The following is a 26,881-nucleotide window of genomic DNA, read 5'->3' as shown; positions in this document are numbered from 1 at the left end:
GCCCTGCCCAGCGAGACTTCAGCTGCCTGGGTGGGAAACGAGATGTAAGGAGAGTCTGGGAGCCCCTCGCTTTTCCTCTGTGTTGTGAGACTATAATGTAGAGACCAGTCACAGAAATACTTGCATGAAAGAAATATAAATGGAAATGTGCGTGTGGAAGGTCTTCAGGGAAAACAACTTGATGACCAGAGAAGAGCCTGCATGCTCCCATCAGTCCCAGAATCCCAGAATGTTAGGGTTGGAAGGGCCGTCCGGAGATCATCCAATGCAACCCCCTGCCAGGGCGGGGCCACCCAGAGCAGGTCACACAGGAACGTGTCCAGGCAGGTTTGGGATGTCTCCAGAGAGACTCCACAACCCCCCTGGGCAGCCTGTGCCAGTGCTCTGACACCCTCAACGGAAAGAACTTCTTCCTCATGTTGAGGTGAAACTTGTCGTGTGTTAGTTTGTGACCACTGCTCCTCGTCCTGTCACTGGGCACCACTGAAAAGAGTTTGCCACCATCCTGCTGGCACCCCTCTTTGAGATACTGATCTGCATTGATGAGATCCCCTCTCAGGCTGCTCTTCTGTAGGCTAAACAGGCTCAGCTCCTGCAATCTCCCCTCATAAGAGAGATGCTCCAAACCCCTGATCATCCTTGTTGGTCTCTGCTGGACCCTCTCCAGGAGCATCTTAACTGGTCATGCTCAGGAAGGGGCAGCTCCCACCCACCTTGGGGAACCATGCTCCGGTAAGGCCACAGCACTGAACACTGCACCCTGGCAAGAGGATCACCTCCTTTCCACACCATTGCTCCTCCTGCCAGCCTGCTAGGGAAGTGAGCACAGCAAAGGAAAACCCCAAACAACTGTTGATTCTGAAAAGACAGAGAAGAGCTGTCTAACGTCATTATCACTCACCAGTGAGAACCCCAGAGACATGTTTTACAGCTGGCATCCCTCATCCACTGCATCACACACACAGAGTCCTGGGCAGACAATATAGGCCTGAGAGTAGACAGCTGAAATCTGTGAAAGGATGCGTGCGAGCGGGTGAAAATCAACTTAAGCAGTTGTGTAAACAACCCTTCCGTAAGATCTGGCACTGAATTTTGGTGCTCAGCACGGTCCTTTTGTCCACACAACTCCTTCCCCCACCTGCTTCCCCACAGACCCCCAGCCCTTTCTCAATCCCTGTGCAAACAGTTCTCTGCATCTTCACGAGAGAGGAGCAGGGACATTATCAGTGGGTGCAGAAGAATAGGGAGGAGCACTCTTTAGTGATGTACGCATTCAGAGCCACAACATGCCTGGTTTTGTAATAATGATTACTTCTAGATCGAGTTTGTAGTCCAACAGGAAAAGTAAAGAACTGAAGCAGTGGCTTTAAGTGCTGTCACTGAATTCACCTTCAGCTGTGTCTAACTATGTAGTTAACATGCATCATTTGAGCCTTTAGATTTGGAGTCCACCTCCACAACAGATTTCCAGAAAAAACGAAAATTTTGCGTTTTTCTGAGCATAAAATGCTCAGAAAAACCAAGCAAACAATTCTGATAGATGTGAACACTCTGCATAGACAAGCAGAGGAACAATTTAACAAAAGCCTGAAGCATGCATTTATTTTTAGTATTTGTTTTCCTATCACAGGAAACTACTGGTTCAAGTAGCTTAAAAACATATTAAAAACTCGTCAGCCTTCACAGGGGTGCCAAGAGAGAAACATGGAGCAAAATAGTAAGGAAGATAGAATATCTACTTCTGACCTTTGCTGGGTTCAGCACTAAACCCCCAAAAGAGGACAAAATCTGTCATTTGTGAAAAAATATCAACTTCCACCAAAGATTGTTCTATAAATAAAGCCCTGTTTAAAAAATGCTGCCACTGGGAAGCCAAGCAAAAGCTGTGTTACGGTGAGTGCTCATAACCTACAGAGCAGCTGTGAAAGCCTGACTCAGCTCCAGATCGCTCAATTCTACTTTAACGAAAGGAAAAGCACAAACCACTCGCAATGAAACTCCCTCCCCTCAGTAAACTGAGTTGAAAAGCTTGAAAAAACCCCCACCAAACAAACAGGAATGCAGGCAGGAACAATCTTCTCTTTCCTGATGAAAATAATACATCCACAATGTCAAACACCGTCAGGAATTACCCTCTGCTGAGTTCCACATCCCCCTGTACCTCTGCGACAGGGGCACTGCAGCCTCCAGCCAGGCCATCAGTGACACTCAGTGTCCTGCAGCCATGCTGACAACACCCATGACGTGTAGGGACAAAGACAACAAGTGTATTTTCCTCATGGACAAGAAACACAGACAGACACATAAAAATCACAGTAACAACTTTATTATAAAAATGCTTAGGTGTCCAAAAGTTTCTGGAGTACTAAGGGGCCTCCCTTTGTTTCAGGTACTTTTTTCATTTCATAATGCATATTAGAATTACTTTGCTACATACAGGACAGATACTATTTTTCTTTTTTTTTTTTTTTTTAAGTTCTCTCAGAATTCTTTCTATGTTCCAGTTTAAAATGTGAGGAGTTGTAGAAAAAAACCCCAACAGACAAGGCATTCTAATTCAGCTTCTCCTCAAATACAATCTCTAAAACCAGTCAACAGCTCAGTGTACACATGATTAAAGCCCATGGGAACTGAAGTCTCAAAAGAAAGCACTTTAGAAAGAGCAAAAGAAATATGCTTTCTTCATAGCACAGTGCAACTTGAAAGGAGCGTGTGCCTGAATCAACAAGCAATACTCACAAAGATGCAACACAATTTGTTGGCAGATTGTCCTGGTTTCAGCTGGCATAGAGTCTACTAGGAAGAAAATTAACTCTATTCCAGCCAAAAATAGGGCACAGATACAAAACTTGACTGACAGGAATGGAATGACCCATAGAAACACTGTGAGGAAAAAAATACAGAATTGAGCATCACAGACAAATGCTTAATTTATACTGAAAATGAGAATTATGGATGCACAGCAAACTGAGGTAATCAAAACTGTCATGAGCTGGTTTGCACATGCAAAAGGCTCATTACTTCTGTGCATATAGATACACCTTATACTGGAAAACTTTCTTTGGATAACATGAGCCTAATTACAAACTGTATTTACTCTCAAAGCCATTTTTATACTTCAACATTCTGAATACAGCTTCACATCAGGAATCACAGAAAGCCACATAAGTTATTTAAAAAATTTATGCTTAATAAAACAGCATCAGCAATTCCTCAGTAGAAGCAGATGTATGAAATAACAACATTCCAAATGAGGCGTCTTCCTCCCCACCTTCCTTTAAACCTGATTTAGGGAAGAAGTATAAAGTGCTCTTCAAGCAAAGGCCACCCAGAAGCACACCTGAAGCATTCTCAGGAGGGTGAAACCACTCTAGTGTGTTCTGTGCAGGTTCTGCAGCAGCCAAGTGCTTGCCTGGCACAAGCTTGCTGGGGCAGTGCCCGAAGGCTGAACAGGAACAATCATTTGTGGCTCATGGTCACCCTGGGATCCCTTGGCCAGGGCCGAGTTCACATGCTACATATGTTCTGACAATTAGTGTCCTTAATTAGATGACACTTATCTCTACATTATGGTTAGTAATGTATTTAAAAGGAAGGCATCTAAAGGATACCCAGAAACTGTAGAAGGAGAGCCCGGTGTTTTACCTTGTGCAGTGGTCATACAAGGATTGAGTCTTTTTCATTTGTTTGTTTTGGTTAAACATTAAATTCTACCATCAGGATTTGTGCCTCTTATTGCTTTCAGGTACTTTAAAAGAGTCCCTTTTGAGGGATATGGAACACATTAAACAGAAAAATGAAAAGTAAACCGTTTGTTATAGACAGGAAGAGCAGAGGATTGCTGTGGAAAAAAATAATCATCTTCTTTTCAATAAAGAAACAACAGCTGTAAAGAGCAATCAGCCAAAGCTGCATATTTCCATATGTTTTCTTGGAATGGCACCAGCAAACCTAGATATGCATACTACTCTGATCTGCTTTGGAGTCCAAACCTCAAGCAACACTTACGCACAGCAGCATCCCTACCTACTGCAGACTCTGTGTGATCTGGTTAGAAGATGCAATTGCTGAACTGGATCTTCTAACCAGCACAGCGTTAGAGGAAAGATGGATCTTTGGAAAGAAAGGCCCCAGTAAACAAAGTCATTCCATACTTTTCAGTATGGGGCCTCAAATTGATTCTTCACATGTGCACACAAATTAAGGAAATGAAACAATATCAGAAACCACCAACCTCACCAGTACAAACAAGATCCCTAACAAGGCACTGAAGTGATTTAATCTTCTTGAATGCAAAGCTGATTTATTAGACCCTGACTGTCTCTTTGACATATTTGTATGCACAGCAAATAAAAAATATAAAATGTGTTTGGTACCCAGAAGGTATTAATCTTCATTCACATCCAAGTCTACAAAACAGACTGAGGTAAAAGGCACAGACTTCAAAGTTACCAAACAGAACTGGTGAGCACACATGTGTGTGCAAACACAATTGCTGCAAGGATTTGGCATCGATCGATACTGCAAAGCAATGTTTCTTATAATGCACTTCATAGCTGATATTTTAGTAATGTCAGTTCTTACAATGGATCTGACAGACAGTATCTTATTTGAGAGAAAGGCCTCCCCCCTTTTCAAGAATTTCTGCTTTGTTTTCATCGAGTACAAAGGGAGATTGGAAGTCTTTGTTCTTCATGTACGCCTCCAGACCCTAAGAACGTGTGAAAACAACTGTTAGGTTGTAAATGCATCAGACTGGTTATCTGCACTATTTTTAAGTCTCTCTAATATCCTAAAAGAAAAACTGACTAGCCAAAGTGAAAAGGTCACTGGAAGGACAGACAACAGCAACAGTTTCCCCAGTGACAGGCAAAATGTTTTAGCCCCACGCCTGGGCTTCATAAAGGAGAGGCACCGATGAACCCTAAAACAATGTATCTCATAAACAAGCTTCCTGGGGAGGGACAGGCAAGGGAAGGTGTATCCTTAACTCACATTACAATAATATTAGCAAGGAAAAGTCAACTTAAATTGCCTTGTTTTAATTTTTTCTTACAATGCATCAATTGCGATGAGTTCACTACCTGCACACAGAAACCCAGCAAAGATGTAAAGTTTTATGAACTTCCTCACAGTGTCCACATATCCTCCTGCAATCCACTATTTCTCAACCTGTCTGTCCAACACAGGGAAGCTCCTCTTCTTGCTACTAAATGGAAGCAGCTTTCCCAGGACCAATTATTTGCAGAGAGACAACTTAGAAATCTAAGATGTGGTTTCTCTAAATCAAATGCACGTATCACACTTCTCACTCAGTGTTCACTCACTGTGAGAGATGGACACAGATCAGCACACACCAAATACAGTGACCCCATGGATTTTGTAATTTGGATATTCCATGATTTTCATTCAGAAGATCTCAAAGTACTCGTAAGTCTGGATGAAATTGTACAGTCTTGTTGCGAATCTCATTTTACAGATGGCTAAAACTGAGCATGAACAAATTGCTGAAGAGTAAATCACAGTGGAACCAGGAATGTAACACTGTCGTCATTTAAGCGCTGAATCCAAGACAAACACAAAGCCCAAAACCTAGTTCCCTTGATCTTACCATTTCTCAGCAAGCCCAGCCTAAAGAAATCCCCCATGTTTGGAAGGAAATCAGATGCATACCTGCATACTTAAAAATACCTCCATAGACAGTTATTCTCACCTCTCCAAAGTAAGACACTAACGGAGAAATCTCACACACAGCTGGAGCATCTTCAGTTCCTGAGAGACTAAAGAAGAGAACACAGGATTAACTTCTTGCTATGCTTAAAAAACAGTGCATCTTCTTAGAAAGCTCATCAAGAACAGGATATCTAGAAGGATAAGACATTTGTTATATTCACATGCACCAGACATTATCCAACCACAAACTGTGAAAATAAAAGGGAATTAGCAGGTCCCAAATATTTCTCACCAAAACAAGAACATCGCTTTTACTGGGGTGCTTTGTGGGTTTATTAAACTATGAGTTGATGAAATAATAGCCCCACAGAGTAAAAGCAGCTTCCCATTTAGAATGATGCAGGAAGTATCTGAATTGGTAATTGCTGTAATAGCTGATCGTTAAGGCCTCCTGAAAATCTTGCCGGGCCATATTCAGAAAATCTGGTGAGGACTACGGATTACAATTCCTTGGGCTGGCTAAACCAGAATGATGGGAAAGGTTGCCCCTGCCTAAGGAGCTGCTATAGGAGGAGCCAACTCATGACCCCAAGGGCAGGAATCTCTGCCAGACACAAAGCCCTGAGCACTGTGCATTACTGTCTGGAGCATTCAAAATCAGTAATGGAAGAGGAGCTGTAATGGACATTACTCTGCATGTTCAGAAACAACCAGCTGAACAAGAATCATGCCGAGTGACCCTTGAGTCAAACTAATGCCTGCCTTTGTAGAGCACAGTACATGTCATTAGCTAGCTGGCATGGCTTAGAAGACACAGGCAGGGAAGCAGCAGGTCACAGAGGTTCCTACCTGAGTTTCTCTGGTATCCTGCAACCATTTTCATCCAGAAACCTGGCCCCAGCCTTGAGAGCCCAGCGGTAATGCTGGGCCAGGAGAGCTTGCCGTGCAGTGGTGGGAGTGTCTTTGTCAGCTGTGTCTGCATTTTTTAGTGGTGAGAACTCTTCTTCTCTCAAAACTTCGAATGCCACAAAATTCCTACAAACAAAGGGGAGAAAACAATGATAATGAAAAAGCAAGCTAGCCATCAGCCCTGCTGATGCAAGAACAACTTTCATGGGGAAAGGCTCATATATATTTTAGGAAGCAGCAATGTATGCAGCCTGGGACAGTCAAGCTGAGAAAAGCCCACCTCCCATCTGAACAGCAAAGAAGCACCAGGGCTGTATGATGGAAAAACACAAGCAGCAGCTCAGTGTCTTTGGGAACATAAGAGCAGCCTCACAACAGCTTAGGCACAGGTAAGAGGAAAAACAACAGGTCTGCAGAGATCCCACAGAAATCTCTCCAGGCTCTGGGAGGCTCATGGACAAAAATTCTCAGCCAAGAGCACAAGGAGATGGAGAGAGAAACGATGCCTGAGGCTCAGACACAGCCCCGAGCACTTCAGAGCACCACACCCCTGCTGCAAGAAATGGCTACTCCACTTGAGATCTGCAGGCAAGGATTAACTCAGGACACCAGTTCCCAGGGATGAATGAGCAATATGGGAGGATTCACATTGAATGTTAAGTGCAGCCATTTACCAGAAATGGAAATGCAAATTAAAGCAATCCCACGACAGCACCCATGAGCATTTCACGTGTGAAGAGCAGCTGCCAAGCTGGTTTTGCAGTATTATGAAAAAAGCACAAGGAATCGCTGCTTGCAAATGAGTCCTTTCAATGCTCAGGACTTAGCACTGCTTCCATCACACCGGTTTTGGCTTTGGTGTGTGATACTTTATTGAACACATGTCAGGAAACAGAGACTGGTTCAACCCTTGAGCTCTCTATCCTAAAGTAAATCCTATGAAGAGAAAAATACTGTCCCCAAAGAAAGGTAATTCAGTTTGCATGAGGTCTTTTTCTGCCATTTGTTTAAGCCTAAAACAGAATCTTTACTGCTGAATTCCAGACCTCAGGAAACAGCTTTTGTAAAAAAACTTATGCTAAATTCCGAAATTATTAAAATCCCACATTGTTTAAACACAAAGTACCCCTGACTGCACCAACACCAGGCCACAGCACTCTCAGCGCTTGGCAAGTCAACACTGACAGTTCCACAGCAACAGTAACTTGGCCCCAGAGTGCTTAAACAATCCGTTTTCTTTCTGAGCACAAAGGGTGTGAGCACCAAACCCATAACCAGAGCTGCAGTTGCCATGGAAGCCAGAATCCTAAAAGACCCAATTTTTGGGGTCTGAACAGTCCAGCATGGACTTGTACTAAATGTTGGCTTTTTGTTCGATTTCCTTTTTTCTCTTTCTTTCACAGGGCTAGCAGAGGCCAGACCAGCCTCCGCATCCTCGGTGGAATGAACATGGCCCCTCTCGGAGCCGACAGCATGACTGTGGTGCTGGAGCTTGGTGTAGATCCAACAGCCTTTCTAAAGAGCCACTCACAAACCATACGCTCCCTGGCAAGGCCCGTTACAAACTACAGTCATTCAAACAAACATTGAGGAGAGGGAAAAAAAATTAAATCATGTCTGCCACTAACTTAGAGAACTGGAACACATCAAATACAAACTTCTCCAGCTTTATCCCGTTCGGTTTTAGTGGTTTTACCAGATTTCCCTCCTCGTCAATGTAGGGCACTTTCTTTATGGCTACATGATGCTTCAGCTGCGGCTCATATTTCCTGCAAAAGGAGAAGAAACCAGTTCATTTACTTCATGCCCACTTAGAAAAAAATAGTACATTTCTGGGAAGGAGATGCCTTATTACTGCTCTGGGTCATCTCAACTGCTGTGGGTGTTGCTCTCTCTAAACTGATCCAAGCCACACCCAGGAAACACTGAGCAGAGCAGCCCAGCCAGCAGGACTCCCTGTACCAGTGGGACACTACGGAGTAAAGCAAGAGGAGAGGGAGGATCTAGCGTGGAGCTGAAATTGTTATCTGACCAGGATGACAACAGAGCACAGCAGATCCCGCACACAAGGGCGGATCAAGTTCTTCAGGAAGATTGTACAGCTGCTCACTGAATGCCCAGCATCACATCTCCATCTCCCAACACCAAGGAGCACAGTCGCCCCCCACCTTCACCCTCTCCCCCAACCTCTTGTTGTCCCAAGGGAGGGCACGGGTGGCATTGCCATTGAAAATCCTCAGTGTGGGGCTGCATCACTGACCATGCTGCAGCCTACATGGCTGCTCAACCTTGCAGGCCCAGGAAGGTCATGCACTGGTATATCTCTGTTGATTGAGCTACAGCAAAGCATGCCACGTCTTCACTGGGTAAGGCCTGAAGAGCACACTGGGGCTGTTGGAAAGGGGACATAGCTGTTTTGAACTGTTTGGAGAAGAGAGGAGGTGAAGGGCAGAGCAGGAGGCACCCATAACTAAAGTTAGAGTGGGAAATGAGAACACCCACTCTTGGAGGCACTTCTGGGCTGCACAGCTGCCTAGCAGGTCTGCTGGAACTTACTGGGCCACTGTTTCCAGGAACTCAACTGTGAAGAAGTGGTTGCAGATATTACCAGTGTTGTACATCAGTCCCCCATCGGGGCTCTGCTGCTGTGCGGTCTCCAGGCTGATCTCACTGTACTCAACCACTTGGTAGACCCCATCCACACAGCACACCACCCCAACAGGCTCTGTGGGGTAGGCCTTCTCCACCACCTGTAGCCACAAGACAGAGGGCTGTGACAAGGAGGAAGAAAGTCCCAGCACTATTCCAACTCCAAACAACAAACAATCCTATAGGACTGTTTCCCACTGATCCTCTGGCACCTCAGGAACAGGGGCAGGGCAGTGCTGATATCCAGGGTAGCCTGGAGGCACATTTTGCCCAACGACTGGGCATAAAACCCAGTACTGCTCAGACGACAAGCTAGTTAAAAGAAATCGAGATACCATGGGACACTTTTCTTACCAAAGACTGGGACCTGGCATTAAATGGAAAATGTCTGCAGCTATTAGCCTTCGGTGTTAATGATTAATATATATCTTTCCTCAGGCACCTGCTGCTTTAGGGTGACAAAACCCAGGCTGGTTTGGCTTTCCTCATCTTCCACAGCAGGGCATAAGGAATGCCTTCATTAGTCTTAAAGGTGTATTTATAAACCACCACCCAGTACAATACAGCTTCTAGACAGGACAAGTGCCTTTGCAGAAAGGGCAGGGCATAAGCAGGAAATAATTCCAGTTTGTAGTTCCCTGTGCAATTACAGTCCCTGCTCTAATGGAAGTTTATTTCTCACTGTACTCTGGGAAGAGCAGAGAACACCAACAGGTAGGGATTCTGAATGCAACGCAGGCAGCGAGCAGCTCCTCTAACAGCTTGGAGCAAGCTGCTGTTAGAGGTGTGAACACCCCAGTTCACCTAAGCTCACCCAGCCAGCAGCTTCCAAGCATAGTCAGACTTTAATTCCCCATGGGACAATGGCCCAGCGTTAGCACCGCTTCACCTTTGCACCGCAATCTGCCCCTTTGGAAACACAGAAGCCTATGAAGACTGGATCTGCCATTTTCACGAGGATATTGTCCACACAGTATACATGGACATACTGGATTCCACGCTGCTTCATGTCATCTAAAATCTTATTGTCCACCAAAGCACGGTATAAGCCACCATTGCCATCTATAACACAAGAGAAAAGAGAAAGACCTGGTTAATTAGTGCTGTTGTGGGGGTTTTGGAGCTGAAAGAGCAAAAGCTCTGAACTTCTTTAACAGCAGAGCAGGGAATGCTCTCTGGCCAAGAATCTGTGCAACCAGAGCCAGTGCTACCAGGTTTTATCACCACCTCTGCCACACAGTTCAGGCAAATCTCCCCTGCACAACCCAGCTCGCTCACTGGCAGCGTGGGACCATGGGGATCAGCCTCACAGAGAAGCCTTACGACACTTTATGAAGTCTTATGAGATCCTCAGAGGGAAAACACTGAAGGGCAAAACATTATATGGAGGGTGGGAAAAGCCTGTTACATTATCTTCCAGTGCATATCATATTATATTTTTAATTATATTAAAAACTAAGCTTGGAGAAAGAGACCAGAATAAATCTTATTCTTTGTTTATCTTTCCCCTACAACTTCCCAATGCCTTTTTAAAAGGCTTGAACTGCAGCTGCACAAGACACCTGCACATTTGCTCCTCAGAGATCACCCTTTCAAAGTTCCTCCTTTGACACTCCTGTCAGGTCAAGAAAACCACTCTACAGCCACAAAACTGCATCACTGCAACCTGGCCCCAGCCAGGCTGCCTTCACTGAGTCTCTTACCATGTCCAGGTCAAAAGGAGAACTTTACTAAGTGAGACACTGCAGTTGTTTTGGCGAGTTAATCTTTTTTACCCGTTTCCAGCTATCAGCCTTGAACAGGAGCCTGGCTCCTGGCAGCTTCACCGCTGGGAGGCAGCACCTCAGGGACCTCACGCACAGCCCTGCCGCTGCAACTTGCTCTTGACCTGTAGCTGCATCACTCCTAATCCTGCCAATGCTCCCAGACTTTGATAAAAACTTGCTGTGGACGAATCTCTGGGAAGAACAGAACAGAGATTGCTGCACTCTTGATCACCAGCCTGAAACACTGAAGTGAACGCTCCCATGCTAATCAGAAGCATTAACACTGACCCGGCTGGAGAGAGATTTGAGCAACCTGCTCTAGTGGAAGGTGTCCCTGCTTGTGGCAGGGGGTTGGAACTGGACAAGCTTTAAGGTCCCTTCCAGCCCAAACCATTCTGTGATTCTATGATTCTATGACCTCCAAAGACTGCTCCATGTGCAAAGGATGGCTGGTAGCAATTATCAACACATATTACATTATTGCACCATGTAAGAGGAAACAGCGGGGTACCTGGAGCCATGGCAATTTTCCCCTTCTCCTCCAAGATGGCCTTCCCATCAAAGGTGACAGCGGGCAGCATTCTCTGTTCAAACATGACCACGTTGGATCTATCCAGGTTGAAGTAGTTGTGTTCTACAAAGAATTCCTCTGTCGGCCCCAGTGTGAACTCGCTTGTCATGATGTACCTGGGTAGAAATGGGTGCTGAGTAATGAGCAAGAAAAGCACAAGCAAAAGACAAAACTACAAATGGAACAGAAAAAGGAGGAAACCTAAGAGTGTTAAATGAGAGAAACTACAGTGTCCTGCGGTACGCAACTGAGCAGGAGAGCTCTCCTCCAGAACTCATCCCACAGGGACACTGCACAGGGTCTTGTGCATGATCCTACCCACAGGCTTAGCTCCAGCCAGGACAGAATGCTCCCTACATGTGAACAACATCTGGATGAGCTGGAAAACAAGGCAAAGGACAGTACAACAGCCTCATTCACCCCAGATTACAACTGATGTTAAGTGCCTAAAGAAGCATTGACCAGCATGAGGCGCTGAGAACGAGCTGCAAGTCCTCAGCAGCTCAGCCTGCTAGTGCCTCTTCTGTGCCAAGGCCAACAGCAGCATTTTCAAATGCTGGCTGCAAGATTTGTTTTTCTCTTAACTTCCTCTATTTCCTCCTCTCCTTCCAGCTCCATGTTGCTACTGGTTTTTCCTCCACTACCTTCCTTTTTCAACAGTAGCTAAAAGCCAGCTTCATCATCTTCCTGTCAAGCACTTCAACTATTGGCAGAGGTATACAGGGTCCTCTGCTAGCATGCCAGGGGAATCAGTCCCTTCCACAGGAGAGCGTAGACCTGATACACACCTCAATGTACATCTTTGCAGCACAGCATAGCCTAGCCTCTGGTGTACTGTAGTAGCCAATTGCCTCCTCAGCCCAAAGAGAGGAACCGTAAACATCAACAGATGTTGCATCTTGCAAATAACCCATCCTGGGTTCCACCAGCACCAGGGATGGTGCATTTGCAGCTCAGGTCATAAGGGTATCTCTCCAGAGCCTAACAAAGACCACTCTGCAGAGAACATTCCCAGAAGCCTGCTGCAGCACCTTCCTCTCTCTTGCCCACCACATCCTATATGGAATTCATATTTTGCACCATGCACAGAGCTGGTGTCTTTTGAAGCCTTTTGAAGGTTTTTGAAAGCAGCCAGAAGAGACAACAGCCAGCTGTAAACGACGAGAGCAGCAGGTGGCCTGGACATGGAGCATGACAAGCATTTACTACTGTGAGGGGAAGCCTTTTTAGCTGTGGCAGAAATTGCAGGCAGGAAGGTCTTGGAAGGTGAGCTCCAGGTAATCTCTCTCTCCATGCAGTAACCTGAGAAGGCACAGCACAAATGGATGACAACTCTTGTGAGGCATCTGAAATAGGCACTGAAAAGTGCTCTGCAGAGTGTTGTCAGGGACTGTGCTTAAAAAGACAGCATGGTACAGTGGTGAGGGTAGTGGTCAGTGGTTCAAGGGCAGTGCTTGGTCCCTCTGGCCTGCAGACACAGACCTGACACTTCTAATCTTTGTGCACCCTCCTCCAGCTCCTGGCATTAAAAATCTTGCCAACAAAACGCTTTCCCTTGATATGTCTCTCTACAGCCCCCAGTAAAGTGCTTCTAGAAAACCACACAGGCAGGACTGCAACACAGATGCCTGAAGAGTAGGTCTCTGGCTCCAGGTCACCTACCAGGGGATGGCACACTTGCAATGGTGTCTCTGGCCAGCGAGCTGCTCCACTTTGTGGATTCTTTCTGCTTGGATCTGATATAAGGTCTTGCCACTGGGCAATCCTACGTTGTACATGCCCTTGGGATAGCTCACTCCCAGGCGAGTTCCTTGTCCTCCAGCCAGGAGCAGCACTGCCACCTTGTTCTGCGAGATCTGATGCAAGCCTGAACAGGAGAAAAAATCCCAAGAGAACATAAGAATCACAAAAGCAATCAACACCCCATGCTCTTCTCCTGAGCCTTTCTGCAGAGATCAGGCAGGAGCCAGAAGCCGCCAGTTCAATGCCCACTGCTGGTGGTTCAGAGAGAAACAGGACGCTGCATGCAATGAAAACATCCATTTCACCTCTCCGAGGCAGCAGTTTCCTCACCTAAAGCAGAAAATTGTGTAACAACTGGAAACAGCCACGAGTTACAGCTTAGGAGGTTCAAACTGGAAATTGGGATACAAACTCTTTACTAGGAAGGTGATGCTTGATAAAGCCATAGCTGACCTGACTTAGGGCTGGGTATGGTCCTGTTCCAAATAGGGGCTGGACTAGCGACCTCTAGAGGTCCCTGATCACCAATATTTCTACATCCCAAAGAAGCAAAGTCTCATCACCTTCAATAAAGCATGGGCGTTTCTGGAATCTGCCTTGATCAACTCTCTCTACTTGTGCTCCAGCTCCGGTACAGCTGCAGTCAGGACCAGTAACACAGCCAAGCCTGCAGAAGCCACAACTCCCATGACCTAATTAAAAACTAGTATCACTTCTCCCAACAAACCAGGAAAGTCCAGAACTTGGGGAAGAATCAGAGCACATAATAAACCCCCAGTTCATCCACAGTCTTTGTTCCCTGCCTTCTCTCAAGCCAGCAGTCAGCAATGACTGACAACCATGAGAAAGATTTTTCCATAGGGAACACTTTGTGTTCCTCCAGGAATGCAATGAGCTCTGGGACTGCCCAGGTCAAAAGTCCCAAGTTCTGTTGCTGTACAGGAGCTATCAGAGCCTTCTGCAACCTAACACAAGTCCAGCGCATATCACTGGGCCTGCCACTGCTCTCTGCAGGCCCGGACAGCCCATGCTTCCCCCCCATCCTCTGAGGAGAGGACTAACACCCAGCTTTAACCACACCTGGGACAAAAAAAATCCTGACTTGGACTGAAGATACTGAATTTAAGAAAAACAGGATTGGTTTTACATTCATCTTCAAATAATTGGCTGTTTAAATGAGCAATAGAGGGGAAATAGCAACTGTTGTTCTAACAACCTGGCTGGGTTTTAATTCTGTTCAAAATCTAACTTTCAACAATAAAACCAGACGTAAGTCATCCATGACACTGCAGTAACATTAATGACCTCTACATGCTTACAAATTGCAGTCCCACCACAGCAGCAACACCATGTTCCTGCCTAAACAAACCTCTTCTGAAGAGGCTGGAGATGACAGCTTGGGCACACCGAGGAGGGTCCTGACAGCTCTTTGCTGCAGAGCGAGCCTTTGATTGCACAGGACCTCAGAAACGTTTGTTCAAAGCCACCTCTGGAGATCTGCATTCCACCCTCCCACTCCAAGTGGGATCAGGAGAGCTCTCTAGAGGGAAACCTGTATGAAGGTGGAAGTCTTGGGGTTTGAATGTTTCAGGAGGTCCTTGGGTAGGGGGTGAAGCTTGAATGGGTTTAAACTTAAGATTTACAAGGCACAAATGATGGCATTGGTGAGCTGTACAGCGATGCAAATAAAATAAGCCTAATTTTACGCAACAAATCACAAGCAATTAACAGCTCCTTTGCATCTTTATTGAACTTCCTATTACAAGGGCTTAAAGCACATAGCAGGTGGTCTAAGGCGTTAAGTTACACCACTACTACCTGCTCCAGTCTCCAGCACATGGTTTGCCATCATGTGCTCAGCAGGCTGTTTGCCAGCACACAGCATGATCGTGGGAGAAGGGAAGGATCCTGGTAAAAGACCACAGGATCAAGGATGGTGACTGTTCCTCCAGTGCAACCCAGCACAGAGGCAGCCAACTTGTGCAGGACACAAGCCTGGCTTGGTGCAGCTGTGGGGCACACAAACCTGGGTAAACCTTCCTTCCAGCCAGCCCGTTCTCCCTCCCGTCTTCTCTCCTCCCCATGCAGACACAGATTCAGCAAACCAGCAGCCAGCTCAGCACCAGACCAGCCAGGGGTGCTCAGCTCCCAGCTGGCCCTTGAGTCCACATCCCCGCCAGAACATCGCCTCGGCTTGTGCCCGTGCCTTGAAGCAACAGCCGTGGGATGGAGCAGGGAGGAATTACAGGCCAGTGGAGGGCTCAGCAGTGATAACAAAATTACCAATGGGAGAGGAAAGGAAAGTCACTGTGGTTAGAAACCAGAGCCAAACTCTCTGGTTCAGGTCACTCTATTGTGGCAGCCACCCCTGTCCTGGGACAAGGCAGGGAGAAGACAGTTGCAGCTATAGCTGAAAAAGTGTTACCACGAGTGAGGATGTGGTTACACAGATTCTGCCCATTCCCTTCCCCTGCTTTATCCTAGGAAAAGGAATAAAAACTGCCATGGTCCTGCTGAGCTCAACCAGCATGGGGAGCTGATTCGCCACTCCACAAGGCAATGCCTCTCGCTTGATGAACCTATCCCTGAGGAAGCTTAATATTGGCCTCTTCACAGTGATGATAAGCCTCTCATAAAGCAAGATAAATAGCAGTGAGCAAATAAAAGCCCTTAGCCATGAGCACTGGCAAGAGTGTACTTGCTGTCATTCGCACAGCCAAGGACAACACTGAAGTGAGTCACTCTCCAGTGATTCCCAACCACATTCCAGTTAGGAGGCTCACAGTGTCTGTTCTCAGACTTTTTCCACACAGTGATGAGAGGATGGAATCTGCCCAAGGGTGATTTGGCATCTCACACTCACCTCCCAGAGGAGCCTCTTACTGCAGGGACCAAAATCTCAACCTAAGCAGGATGAACCCAAGTCCAAAGCAATACCACTGATAGCATGAACTGTGTCATTCTCTTTTTCTCTTCCCAAAATCCAGCAGATTGACGGGGCCATATTCCTGGGAGATGCCAGCCCCAGCAAAGGGACTCTCCTTCCCGTAATTTATGGCATTCCCAGTATTTATAGTGCAACCCTACAACTACTGGCTAGTTTTTCCTGATTTTAGGCCACCATGAAGACGAATATCCCCCAAAATCTGAATAAGTAGGTCTGCTTTGACTTCCCAACTGTAGAACTACTAATATTCACATCTCAAGTTCATAGCAACTGACATGTCTTGCTGCACATCATTCCTGCAGTAAATGCAAATATTTATCCCTCTTCAAAACCTGTCCACCTTATTTTCTGCATTGCATGAAATACCAACAGCTCAACCAAACAAGAAAGGGAAGATGTGTTGGCTGTTGAGATACCCTCCAATGCTACAGTAAGTCTTACTCTGCATAGAAAGTAAAAAACAAAAATAGATTTTGCAGGAAGAACAGACTGAATTCTCCTGCTGAACAAGTGCATCAGCCTGGTTACAGGAGCAGTCAGCAAAAGAATAATAAAGCAAAAAACCACCAATCATTAATTCAGATAACCAGAACAGCTCCTCAACCCTCTGATGGAATGAGAGCTCCACTGCAGCCCTTGCCTGACTTAGATTCCATTAATAAAACATTTACAGAACATAAAAGGTCTGTGCTTGATTTATACCATCATCCCTAAGGCTGCCTAGAAAATGTGATTGCTTAATGTTTGTGTTTAAGGTATGAAAACAAATCTGACCACGCTGAGTTTTATTGTCTCAGAGACAAGAACAATGACATTTATTTTTTTTAACTATCAAAAAATATCTCTGGTGTTCCCAAGATCGTCACCACAGAAACGTGGTGGAATGATTCACATGATTGGAGTGCTGCAGTGGATGGCTACAGGCTCTTCAGAAGGGATAGGCAAGGAATAAGAGGTGGTGGGGTTGCGTTGTATGTCATGGAGTGCCTTGAACTCAATGTTGTGAGTGAGAAGGCTGAGTGTTTGGGGGTGAAGATCAGGGGGAAGGCCAACCAAGCTGATATCCTGGTAGGATGTTATGGACCTATATAACTGTATAGGTCTATAATACTTATAGACCACCTAGCCAGGATGAAGCTACAGATGAAGTGTTCTTCAAACAATTGGGAGAAGTTTCACGATTACTTGCCCCTGTTCTCATGGGGGACTTCAACCTACCAGATGTCTGCTGGAAGTAAAACACAGCAGAGAAGAAACATTCCTGGAGGTTCATGGAGGGTGTGGAAGATAACTCCCTAACCCAGCTGGTGAGTAAGCCAACTAGGGGAGATGCCTGGCTAGATCTGCTGTTGGCAAACAGAGGACTGGTAGGTGATATGATGGTTGGAGGCCGTCTTGGGCAAAGCAATCACAAAATGACTGAATTTTCAATCCTTGGAGAAGTCAGGAAGAAGGTCATCAAAACCTCCGCCTTAGACTTCTGGAGAGCTGCCTTTGGCCTGTTTAGGATGCTGGTTGGCAGAATTCCTTGGAAAACATTACTGACGGACAAAGGGCTCCAGGAAGGCTGAATACTCTTCAAGAATGAAATCCTTAAGGTGCAGGAGCAGGCAGTCTCTATGTGCCAAAAATCAAACTGGTGGAGAAGAGACCAACCTGGCTGAACAGGGAGATAGTGCTGGAATTCAGGAAAAGAAAGAGTTTATCACCCGTGGAAGAAGGAACAGTTACCCCACGAAAAGTACCAGGATGTTGTTGGGTTCTGTAGAGAGGAAGGTAGAAAGGCAAAGGAACAGATGGAACTAAATCTGGCCACTGCCATAAAAGATAATAAAAAATACTTTTACAAATATATTAGAATAAAAGGAGGACCTCCATCCTCTGCTGGATACTAGCAGAAACCTAGGGACTGAGGATGAGGGAAAGGCTGAGGTACTTAATGTTGCCTTTGCCTCAGTCGTCAATACTTACACCAGCCATCCCCAGGGTACTCAGTTCCCTGAGCTGGATGGCAGAAATGGGGAGCTAACTGAAGTCGCCATAATCCAAAAAGAAATGGTTAGAGACCTCCTGCTCCACTTAGATATACACAAGTCTATGGGGCCAGATGGGTTCCATCCAAGAGTGCTGAAGGAGCTGGTAGAGGAGCTCGCTAAGCCACTCTCCATCATCTATCAGCAGTCCTGGTGTAGTGGGCAGATCCCAGGGGATTGGAGGTTGGCCGCCGTGACACGTCTACAGAAAGGGCAGGAACGAAGACCCAGAAATTCCAGGCCTGTCAGCCTGAGCTCAGTGCCGGGGAAGGTCATGGAGTGGATGACCCTGAGTGAGATCACAAAGCACGTGCGGGAAAACAAGGGAATCAGGCCCAGTCAGCATGGGTTCATGAACAGCAGGTCCTGCTTGACCAACCTCATCTCCTTGCACAACAAGGTGACCGGCCTGGTTGATGAGGGAAAGGCTGTGGACATTATCTATTTGGATTTATGTAAAGCATTTGACACTGTCTCCCACAGTGTTCTCCTGGAGAAACTGGCTGCTCACGGCCTGGATAGGTGAGTTCTTTGCTGGGTTGGAAACTGGCTGGATGGCAGAGCCCAAAGAGTGGTGGTAAATGGCATCACATCTAGTTGGTGACCGGTCACTAGTGGTGTCCCTCAGGGTTCACTATTAGGGCCAGTGTTGTTTAATATCTTCACTGATGATCTGGATGAGGGGATCAACAGCACCCTCAGTAAATTTGTGGATGACACCAAGTTGGGTGGGAGTGTTGATCTGCTGGAGGGTAGGAGGGTCTGCAGAGGGACCTGGACAGGCTGGATCCATGGATCTGCTGGAGGGTAGGAAGCTCTGCAGAGGGATCTGGACAGGCTGGATCCATGGTATGAGGTTCAACAAGGCAAAGTGCCAGGGTGCTGCATTTGGGCCACAACAACCCCCTGCAACACTCCAGGCTTGGGGAAGAGTGGCTGGAAAACTGCTCATGGAAAAGGACCTGGGGGTGCTGATTGCTGGAGCTGAACATGAGCAGCTTGTGCCCAGGATACAGGTATCCTGGCCTGTATCACCACCAGTGCGGCAGCAGGGCCAGAGCAGTGATTGTTCCCCTGCACTGGGCACTGGTGAGGCCGCATCTTGTTCAGTTCTGGGCCCCCTCACAAGAGAGACATTGAGGTGCTGGAGCGGGGATAGAGAAGGGCAATGGAGCTGGGGAAGGGCCTGGAGCACAAGTGTGATGAGGAACGGCTGAGGGACCTGGGGGGGTTTAGTCTGGAGAAGAGAAGGCTCAGGGGGACCTTATCACTCTCTACAACTACTTGAAAGGAGGATGGAGCCAGGAGGGGGTTGGTCTCTGCTCCCAACGAACAAGGGATGGGACAAGAGGAAACGGCCTCAAGCTGCACCAGGGCAGGTTTAGATGGAGATGAGGAATAATTCCTTCTCCAAAGGGTGCTCAGGCATTGGAACAGGCTGCCCAGGGCAGTGCTGGAGTCACCGTCCCTGCAAGTGTTCACACACCGTATAGACGAGGCCCTCAGTGACATGGGTTAGTGGTGGCCTTGGCAGTGCTGGGGATTGGTTGGACTTGATGATCTCAAAGGTCTTTTCCAACCTAAATGAGTCTATGATTCTATGACTAAATTTTGGGTAGTCTGGTCCTTTTAACCACCACTTTCTATCACAAAAAAGAGGGAAGAGAAAAGTAGGAGACATCCTTTCAGCTGTTCAGTCTTTGCAGAGGACACACTGCAGGTGAGAGCTGCTGGGAACATGGACACCCATGCACAGAGTGGTGACCCCGACCTCACACCGAGGGCTGTGTCAAGCAGCAGGTCGGGGCTGCTCACCCTGCTCCCGTCCAGCTCCACACCACAGGCAGCTCACTGGGAAAAAAGAGCCTTTAGGGGCCTGCATCCCCACAGGGACCCCCAATCCCCACAAAGCCTATGCCAATGACGCCAGCTCCACTAGGAAATGCTACACCAGGGCACAGGGACACTCCAGGATGAGGCCACGTCCACGGGGACACATGGCACAAACTCTCTCTCCCAAGTGCCCTCCTCTTGGAAATAAAACCGAGGTCTGAATCCTATCGCCAGCATTAAACTGGATCATAAAAACACACCAAAGGGAAACAGAAGGACAGCATGTTCCCCTCCTGGTAGAGATTAAGAAACACTGCCTGCAGGACTGGTGTGGCTTGGGGCCACCAGACCTCAGGGCCAGGGCCAGGTGACTTGTGCACCTGGCGAAACATCCCAAACACACCAGACCTCCTGGACTCTTGCAAACATTGCAGTGCTGCAGTCCTGCATCCAGCTCTGGGGCCCCCAATATAAGAGGAATGCGGGGTTGTTGGAGCAAGTCCAGAGGAGGCCACGGAGATGCTGCAAGGGCTGGAGCAGTTCTGCTCTGAAGACAGGCTGAGAGAGCTGGGCTTGTTCAGCCTGGAGAAGAGGAGGCTTTGGAGAGAGCTTTCCTTTCCCTGCTGCAGACAGGCCCAGGGCAGATACGCCAGCTCCTCACTGGCCTGGCAGGGTAGAAGATCAAGGAACCAGGTTGTTAAAACTGTTAATTTAACTGTGCAGTCCTGACCTAGACCCCTGTGCCTCTGGGATTTAGGGGTCCTCTTCCTCCTCACTGCAATACCCTCAAGCGAGAGGCAGCAAGCACCACCCTAGCGCGTTCCCTGCCAAACCCTACTGGTTATATCTGGGCGGCTGCCATGGTACCAGCTGGGTGCTGACACCCTCCTCGGCTGGGCTGCAGATGTAAGCATGGCTGGTGGAAACCCTGGTTGGACCAAGCACAATGGGGCCCTTGAGTTTCCTATCACTGTCCATCACTGCTCAGCCCCATCGGTGGAGCCTGACGTGGCAGAGAAGCTCCCTGTGACCCTGCCACTTCTGTCTCTGCTTTTGCTTGGGGATTTCTACTCCCCTGCCCACACAACCAGACATCTTCGCTGGAAGTTTGAGGTTAAGGCTGTGCAGATGCTTGCCACAATTCAGCAAGTGTCTCTCTGACCACAGCTGTTTTCTTCAGGCTTCCTTTTTTTAATGATGATTATTTTATAACAGTACTGTTTTATTTCCTAAGGAGGGAGGGGAGACACATCTGAACCTTTGTAAATAAATACAACAGAACACACACAGGATGTCCATGTAAAACATACATACTGTGGAGGGGAACACAGCCCACATCAAGCCACCACCTCCCCCATCACGACCATCCTTCATATGCCAATGGGGTGACCAGAGAAAGCCACCAGCATCTACCAGGCTCCAAAAAACCTGGATGCTGGGCTTTCCGGGCTTCTTCCACACCACCCGTCTGCTCTGCTCTCACATTCCATCTCCCTCCTGCACCACATATGGCACAGTCTGGACAGGGCTCCAAACTAACACAACACCTGCCTCTGCATCCATCAGTGGTCTGGGAGACTGTGTGCAGCTCGCTATTCCAGCAGCAACACAGTCCCCATTGCACGGGCTTCACCTCTTCAGCTCTGGGGCCTCCAACACAAGAGGAATGTGGAGCTGTTGAAGCGAGTCCAGAGGAGGCCACGGAGATGCTGCGAGGGCTGGAGCAGCTCTGCTCTGGAGCCAGGCTGAGAGAGCTGAGCTGGTTCAGCCTGGAGGAGAGAAGGCTCCTTAAGGGGAGACCTTAGAGCAGCTCCAGTGCCTAAAGGGGCTCTGGACAAGGGCCTGTAGGGACAGCCAAGGGGAATGGCTTTAACCTGACAGAGGGGAGATTGAGATCAGCTCTTAGGCAGAAGCTCTTCCCTGTGAGGGTGCTGAGGCGCTGGCACAGGGTACCCAGAGAAGCTGTGGCTGCCCCATCCCTGGCAGTGTTCAAGGCCAGGTTGGACACAGGGGCTGGGAGCAACCTGCTCTAGTGGAAGGTGTCCCTGCCCATGGCAGGGGGTTGGAACTGGATGAGCTTTAAGGTCCCTTCCAACACAAGCCATTCCAGGATTTATTCTATGAATACATCCACCCGCGGGGCACAGCGTTATCCCCGGTCCTGCCAACCACGTGCTCTCCAGCCTCAGGCACCGCATTTAACAGCTAAGAGAGAAAATTCAATGTCACAGCCCCAAAGCGCCTCCTCGGCCCCTGCCGTGCACCGGGATGCGGCTGCCGGTGCTTGGGGCCCGGTGGTACTGCCATAACCCCGGATCTACCCCCACCGCCCGCTCCACTGCCACTCTCTGTCCCACTCGCCCCTCCCGCGCCTGACCGCGGCCCCAGCACGGCGCGGTGCTGAAGCCCCCGGTCTGCGCCCGCGCCAGGCTCTGCGGGACGCGCCCGCACAGAGCCCCCAGCCCCGCACCAGGGCCGGGTCCGGCCCGTTCCCGCGGGGCCAGGCCGCGCTCTGCCGGGATTTTAGGGCAAAACTCTGTATTTCTAGCACCGCATGGCGGACGCGCCGCGCTGGGGTACGCTCCGGAGCGGCGCTAGCACAGACGCCCTGTGCCCCCCGCCCCGGCCCCAGCTGAAGGGCTTGGGCCGGGGGGACGCTCCAAGGGCCCGGGCCCAGGCTTAGGCCCCTCGCCGGGACCACGGCCCCGCGCGCCGCTCACCTTCCGCTTCCCAGCGCTCCAGCGCAGCGGGGCCGCTGCGACGGGCGCTGCCCAGCAGCCGGGTAGGGAGCGGCTCCATCCGGCCGTCCAGCCGCTCCGGCGGCTCCCGCTGGCGGGCCCCAGCCGCCGCCGCCATCCGGCAGTGCTCGGCCAGTCCCGGCGGTACCGCGGCCAGCAGCGCCCCGCGTTGCGCCGGGCCCAGCTCGGCCCAAAACCGCAGCAGGTGGCTCTGTCCACACCGCGCCAGCCGGCATTGTACCTCCTCGGGCGGCCCCATGCAGCCAGTCCCTGCCCGCCGGACCGGGCGAGTTCCAGCGGGCACAGAGAGCGGCGGAACCGCCCCCCAGGGCCCCACCCTGCCGAGCAGCTCCCGCCCCCCCCGGGCCCTTAGGAGGACCGCGGCGTGCTCTGCCCGTTGCTGCCGTGGGCCGCGCTCCGCTCCGCGGGAACCCCTGCCTGCAGTCCTGCGTCCGGCTCTGGGGACATGGAGCTGTTGGACCGAGTCCAGAGGAGGCCACGGAGATGCTGAGAGGCCTGGAGCAGCTCTGCTCTGGGTGCAGAAAGATGAATTCGTAGAACTCCAGCCTGGTTTGTGTTGGAAGGGACCTTAAAGCTCATCCAGTTCCAACCCCCTGCCACGGGCAGGGACACCTTCCACTCGAGCAGGTTGCTCCAAGCCCTTGTGTCCAACCTGGCCTTGAACATTGCCAGGGATGGGGCAGCCACAGCTTCTCTGGGCACCCTGTGCCAGCGCCTCAGCACCCTCGCAGGGAAGAGCTTCTGCCCAAGAGCTGATCTCAATCTCCCCTCTGGCAGGTTAAAGCCGTTCCCCTTGTCCTATCACTACATGCCCTTGTAAAAATCCAGCCATCCACCAGAACAGGTTTGTCCTGCTGCAGCAGTCCCCTGGGCTGATTCCACAACCCACTGCACCCATGTGGGTAGAAATTTTCTTCTGTAAAGCAATGCAAATAGCAGCAGGTGGGATCAAATATATGAGGCAGGACAACCTGAGGGAGCAGGAAGGAGGTACAAAACTCAAACATGCGGGTGGAAGAGGAAAGAAATTCATCCTTAAAAAAGCTCCAGCACCTGCGCTATCAGGGCTAAGAAATTCCACCAGGAGAGAGGCAGAGCTGCCTGTGTTTAGGGCCCTCCATCAGGCTTCCATATATAAGGATTCATGGGTGCGTTCCCTGAAGAAATGCAGTTTTACAGTTGTTCCCTGGGTAAGATGAAGGACTGGGAAGGTTTTGGCTGTGGCAGGACTGTTCCTACATGGTGCCCCGAGCCGCTCCTGTGAGATGGCTTCAGCAGCAGCAGAGCGGGACTTACAATAGGACAGAGCAATTGCTGGTGGATTCTAACTGGAGGCCTTGCAGCATCTGTCACACTTTGATTTAAACCCCAGATGATTCTCTCTGCTTAAACACATCATATGAGACCCCATTAGCAGAGGGGCAGGAGGGTGACACTGGACACAAGTGACTAACGTTTCCTACCAACACAAGTCCTTGCTCTGCAGATCAGGCATGTCGCAGAGTGAGCAAACAGAACCCCCACCCTCTGGACAGCTGATTTCAGCTTCTCCCAGCCCTCATGACAGCCTGTGAGCCACCGAGCAGTCGCCACACTTCCTGCTTGCGGCCCTTTGTGGGGAAAAACAGTCTGGAGGAAAGAAAACTTTGTGAGAAGCGGCTGGCCCCCTCCAGAGCAAACAGAGCAGGTGCTCAGGAGGCCCCACAAGCAGCAAGATGGAAAGTGCGATGGCATTGCAGAGCTGGGAAGAGCAAACAAGATAGCCCCCCTCCAAAGGAAGATCTGCTGTGTCTCCCCAACCACACGGCCCTTGCCCCTTGCAGCCTCTGCCTGAAGGTTTCCTGGGTACAGATGTGTTTCTGGGTTAACACTTTGGTACCCTACTGGAAGTGATTCCCTGCGCCTCTCAGCTCTGGGGCTGAAAGAAGAGGTTAACAGCAATTATACTGAATGAATTGGACAGTGGTGCGGAGCACCAGAACTTGTCATCTGGGCTGCTGTGTGCACAGCTCCTGGTCTGGTCTTAACCAAGCCCTGACCAACTGTTCCTGGGTGTGGTCTGGTAACCTGCACTGCCTGGAGACCAACTCACTTTGGATGCAGAACTGTTGAAGCTGGCAGTACAATACACAGAGGAGGGCTGTGCTGTGCTGGCGGGTCCACATGCCAGGCAGCAGCAAGCACACAGTGAGCACACAGACATGCAGCTGGTTCCCACCAGACGTTCCTCTCCCCCAGAAGAATGCAGCAGCAGAGACTCACAAGATAGAATCCCAGCCTGGTTTTTGTTGGAAGGGACCTTAAAGCTCATCCAGTTCCAACCCCCTGCCACGGGCAGGGACACCTTCCACTAGAGCAGGTTGCTCCAAGCCCCTGTGTCCAACCTGGCCTTGAACGCTGCCAGGGATAGGGCAGCCACAGCTTCCCTGGGCACCCTGTGCCAGCACCTCAGCATCCTCACAGGGAAGAGCTTCTGCCTAAGAGCTGATCTCAATCTCCCCTCTGTCAGGTTAAAGACATTCATTCCCCCTTGTCCTGTCCTTACAGGCCCTTGTAAACATCTGCTTGAACATGGTCAGCCTCATGGCTGCAGTCACCATGTGTCTTGTGCAGAGTCAAGCTTCACATGCGAACCCCTACATGCTCCTGTGGTCAGCACGGGGCTTCATCTAATGCCACAGTCACCCAGCATCAGCTGTAGATGGCCGGTGTCGTTTAGGAAGGTGCCCCAGTCTCCACCACCAGCACCCTGTTCCTCCAGTGCTCTGCAGGGGTTTGGTGTGGCTCCTGTGACCTCCGCTCCCAGGGGTGGCAAGACTGGTTGGTGGACACACTGGCCTGCCACCAACTTTCCTGGGAACATCAGACACTCCATGCCCTTCCAGAGAGGGGCAGTGGTACACTGGGTGCCACCACACCAGAGCTGTGAGTGTGCCTGCAGGCCAGTAGGGAGAGAGGGTTGAGCCAGGTTAGAATGGCAGCTGGTGCTTCTCAGTAGCTTGGAGGAAGAACTGAATGACTATGTTGTTTAGATTAAAAACAAACCCAACACAAAGATGGCTCTTTGTGTCAAGCAGAAGAGTCTGGGCTGGCCCCAAAATAAACTATTCGGTGAGGGGGAAAATGCATTTTCCAAGAATTTTCAACATCTCCTAAACCTTGTTCACCTCTGCCCACACCAAGGATGAGAGCATCAGCCTGTTCCATGGCAGCCTCTCCAGGACACTTTGCTATGGAAAGCGGAGTAAGACAAGACCTGCACTGGGCAGTTGCGTCCCACCTCCCTGCTGCCAGAGCAGAAAGCTCCTCATGGAGGAGTGAGAGTATTTGGGCTGAAATATTTTGTCAATGCCAGGAATTGTTTCTGGTGTCTCAGGATTGCTTTCCTGGTGGGATAGACCTGCCAGGCAGGGAAATTGGACAAGAGATGTTAAGGTCATGTTGAATTTCACCTATTATTCCTGGCTGTTCCAGCAAGCCCAGATGTGTGAGGAACCTAAAGAAAAACTCATTTTCCTGCAGATTTATCTTTAGCTGAGCAGAACAGCCCATGTGCTGATGCTACCAGAGCTGAGCAGCATCACATTCACTGCCTTGTTTCTGGAGCAGAAAGGGGAGGGCTGATGCACCGGTTCCTTCTCCCTATATCCTGTGCAGGTGTGAACCTGTTCAGTCAGACACAGCTAAGCCAAGCAGAGATCTCAAAACAGGTAGGACAGGTCTGGGAAATTTATGGAAATAAATGGTTTGAAGACAAGCAGGCTGTGAACAGCCCAGCCATAGCACAGAGGAGACCAGCCAGAGCAGGTCCTTGATAGAGAAAAGCCCAGTGAGGGTCCCCAGAGTCTGCTGTGATTTGCCTGGGAACCTGGGTCTGACATGGCTGAGAAACTCCATGGAGGAGTGGCAAGAACAGGCTGAGATGCTGGGAGTAGGACCAAGGTGCTGAAGACACCTAGGATGGAGCCCAGCCCAGACAGGGAAGCTGATGGTGTGGG

At 49.2% G+C, this 26,881-nt stretch overlaps 1 protein-coding gene and 1 long non-coding RNA gene across 2 annotated transcripts; one reads left to right on the top strand and one right to left on the bottom strand.

The window, feature by feature from the left end:
- Positions 1 to 315: 315 nt before the first annotated feature.
- LOC115617100 lies at positions 316 to 19,365 on the top strand. Its single transcript, XR_003994495.1, has 3 exons — positions 316 to 327; positions 13,535 to 13,547; positions 19,308 to 19,365. It is a non-coding gene; the product is annotated as an uncharacterized LOC115617100 (long non-coding RNA).
- UAP1L1 (UDP-N-acetylglucosamine pyrophosphorylase 1 like 1) lies at positions 2,311 to 23,182 on the bottom strand. Its single transcript, XM_030507211.1, has 9 exons — positions 22,845 to 23,182; positions 13,231 to 13,435; positions 11,509 to 11,684; positions 10,121 to 10,293; positions 9,139 to 9,332; positions 8,211 to 8,351; positions 6,523 to 6,708; positions 5,714 to 5,780; positions 2,311 to 4,711 (listed from the first exon to the last, which is right to left on the bottom strand). The coding sequence occupies exons 1-9, from the start codon at positions 23,119 to 23,121 to the stop codon at positions 4,607 to 4,609; spliced, it is 1,524 nt and encodes a 507-aa protein (XP_030363071.1). The 5' UTR covers positions 23,122 to 23,182; the 3' UTR covers positions 2,311 to 4,606.
- Between the last annotated feature and the right edge of the window lie 3,699 nt (positions 23,183 to 26,881).

The sequence above is a fragment of the Strigops habroptila genome, chromosome 15 (assembly GCF_004027225.2).
Source record: "Strigops habroptila isolate Jane chromosome 15, bStrHab1.2.pri, whole genome shotgun sequence".
Lineage (NCBI taxonomy): Eukaryota > Metazoa > Chordata > Aves > Psittaciformes > Psittacidae > Strigops > Strigops habroptila.
Note: the sequence above shows the minus strand (reverse complement) of the source record. Positions and strands in the feature narration are given on the sequence as shown.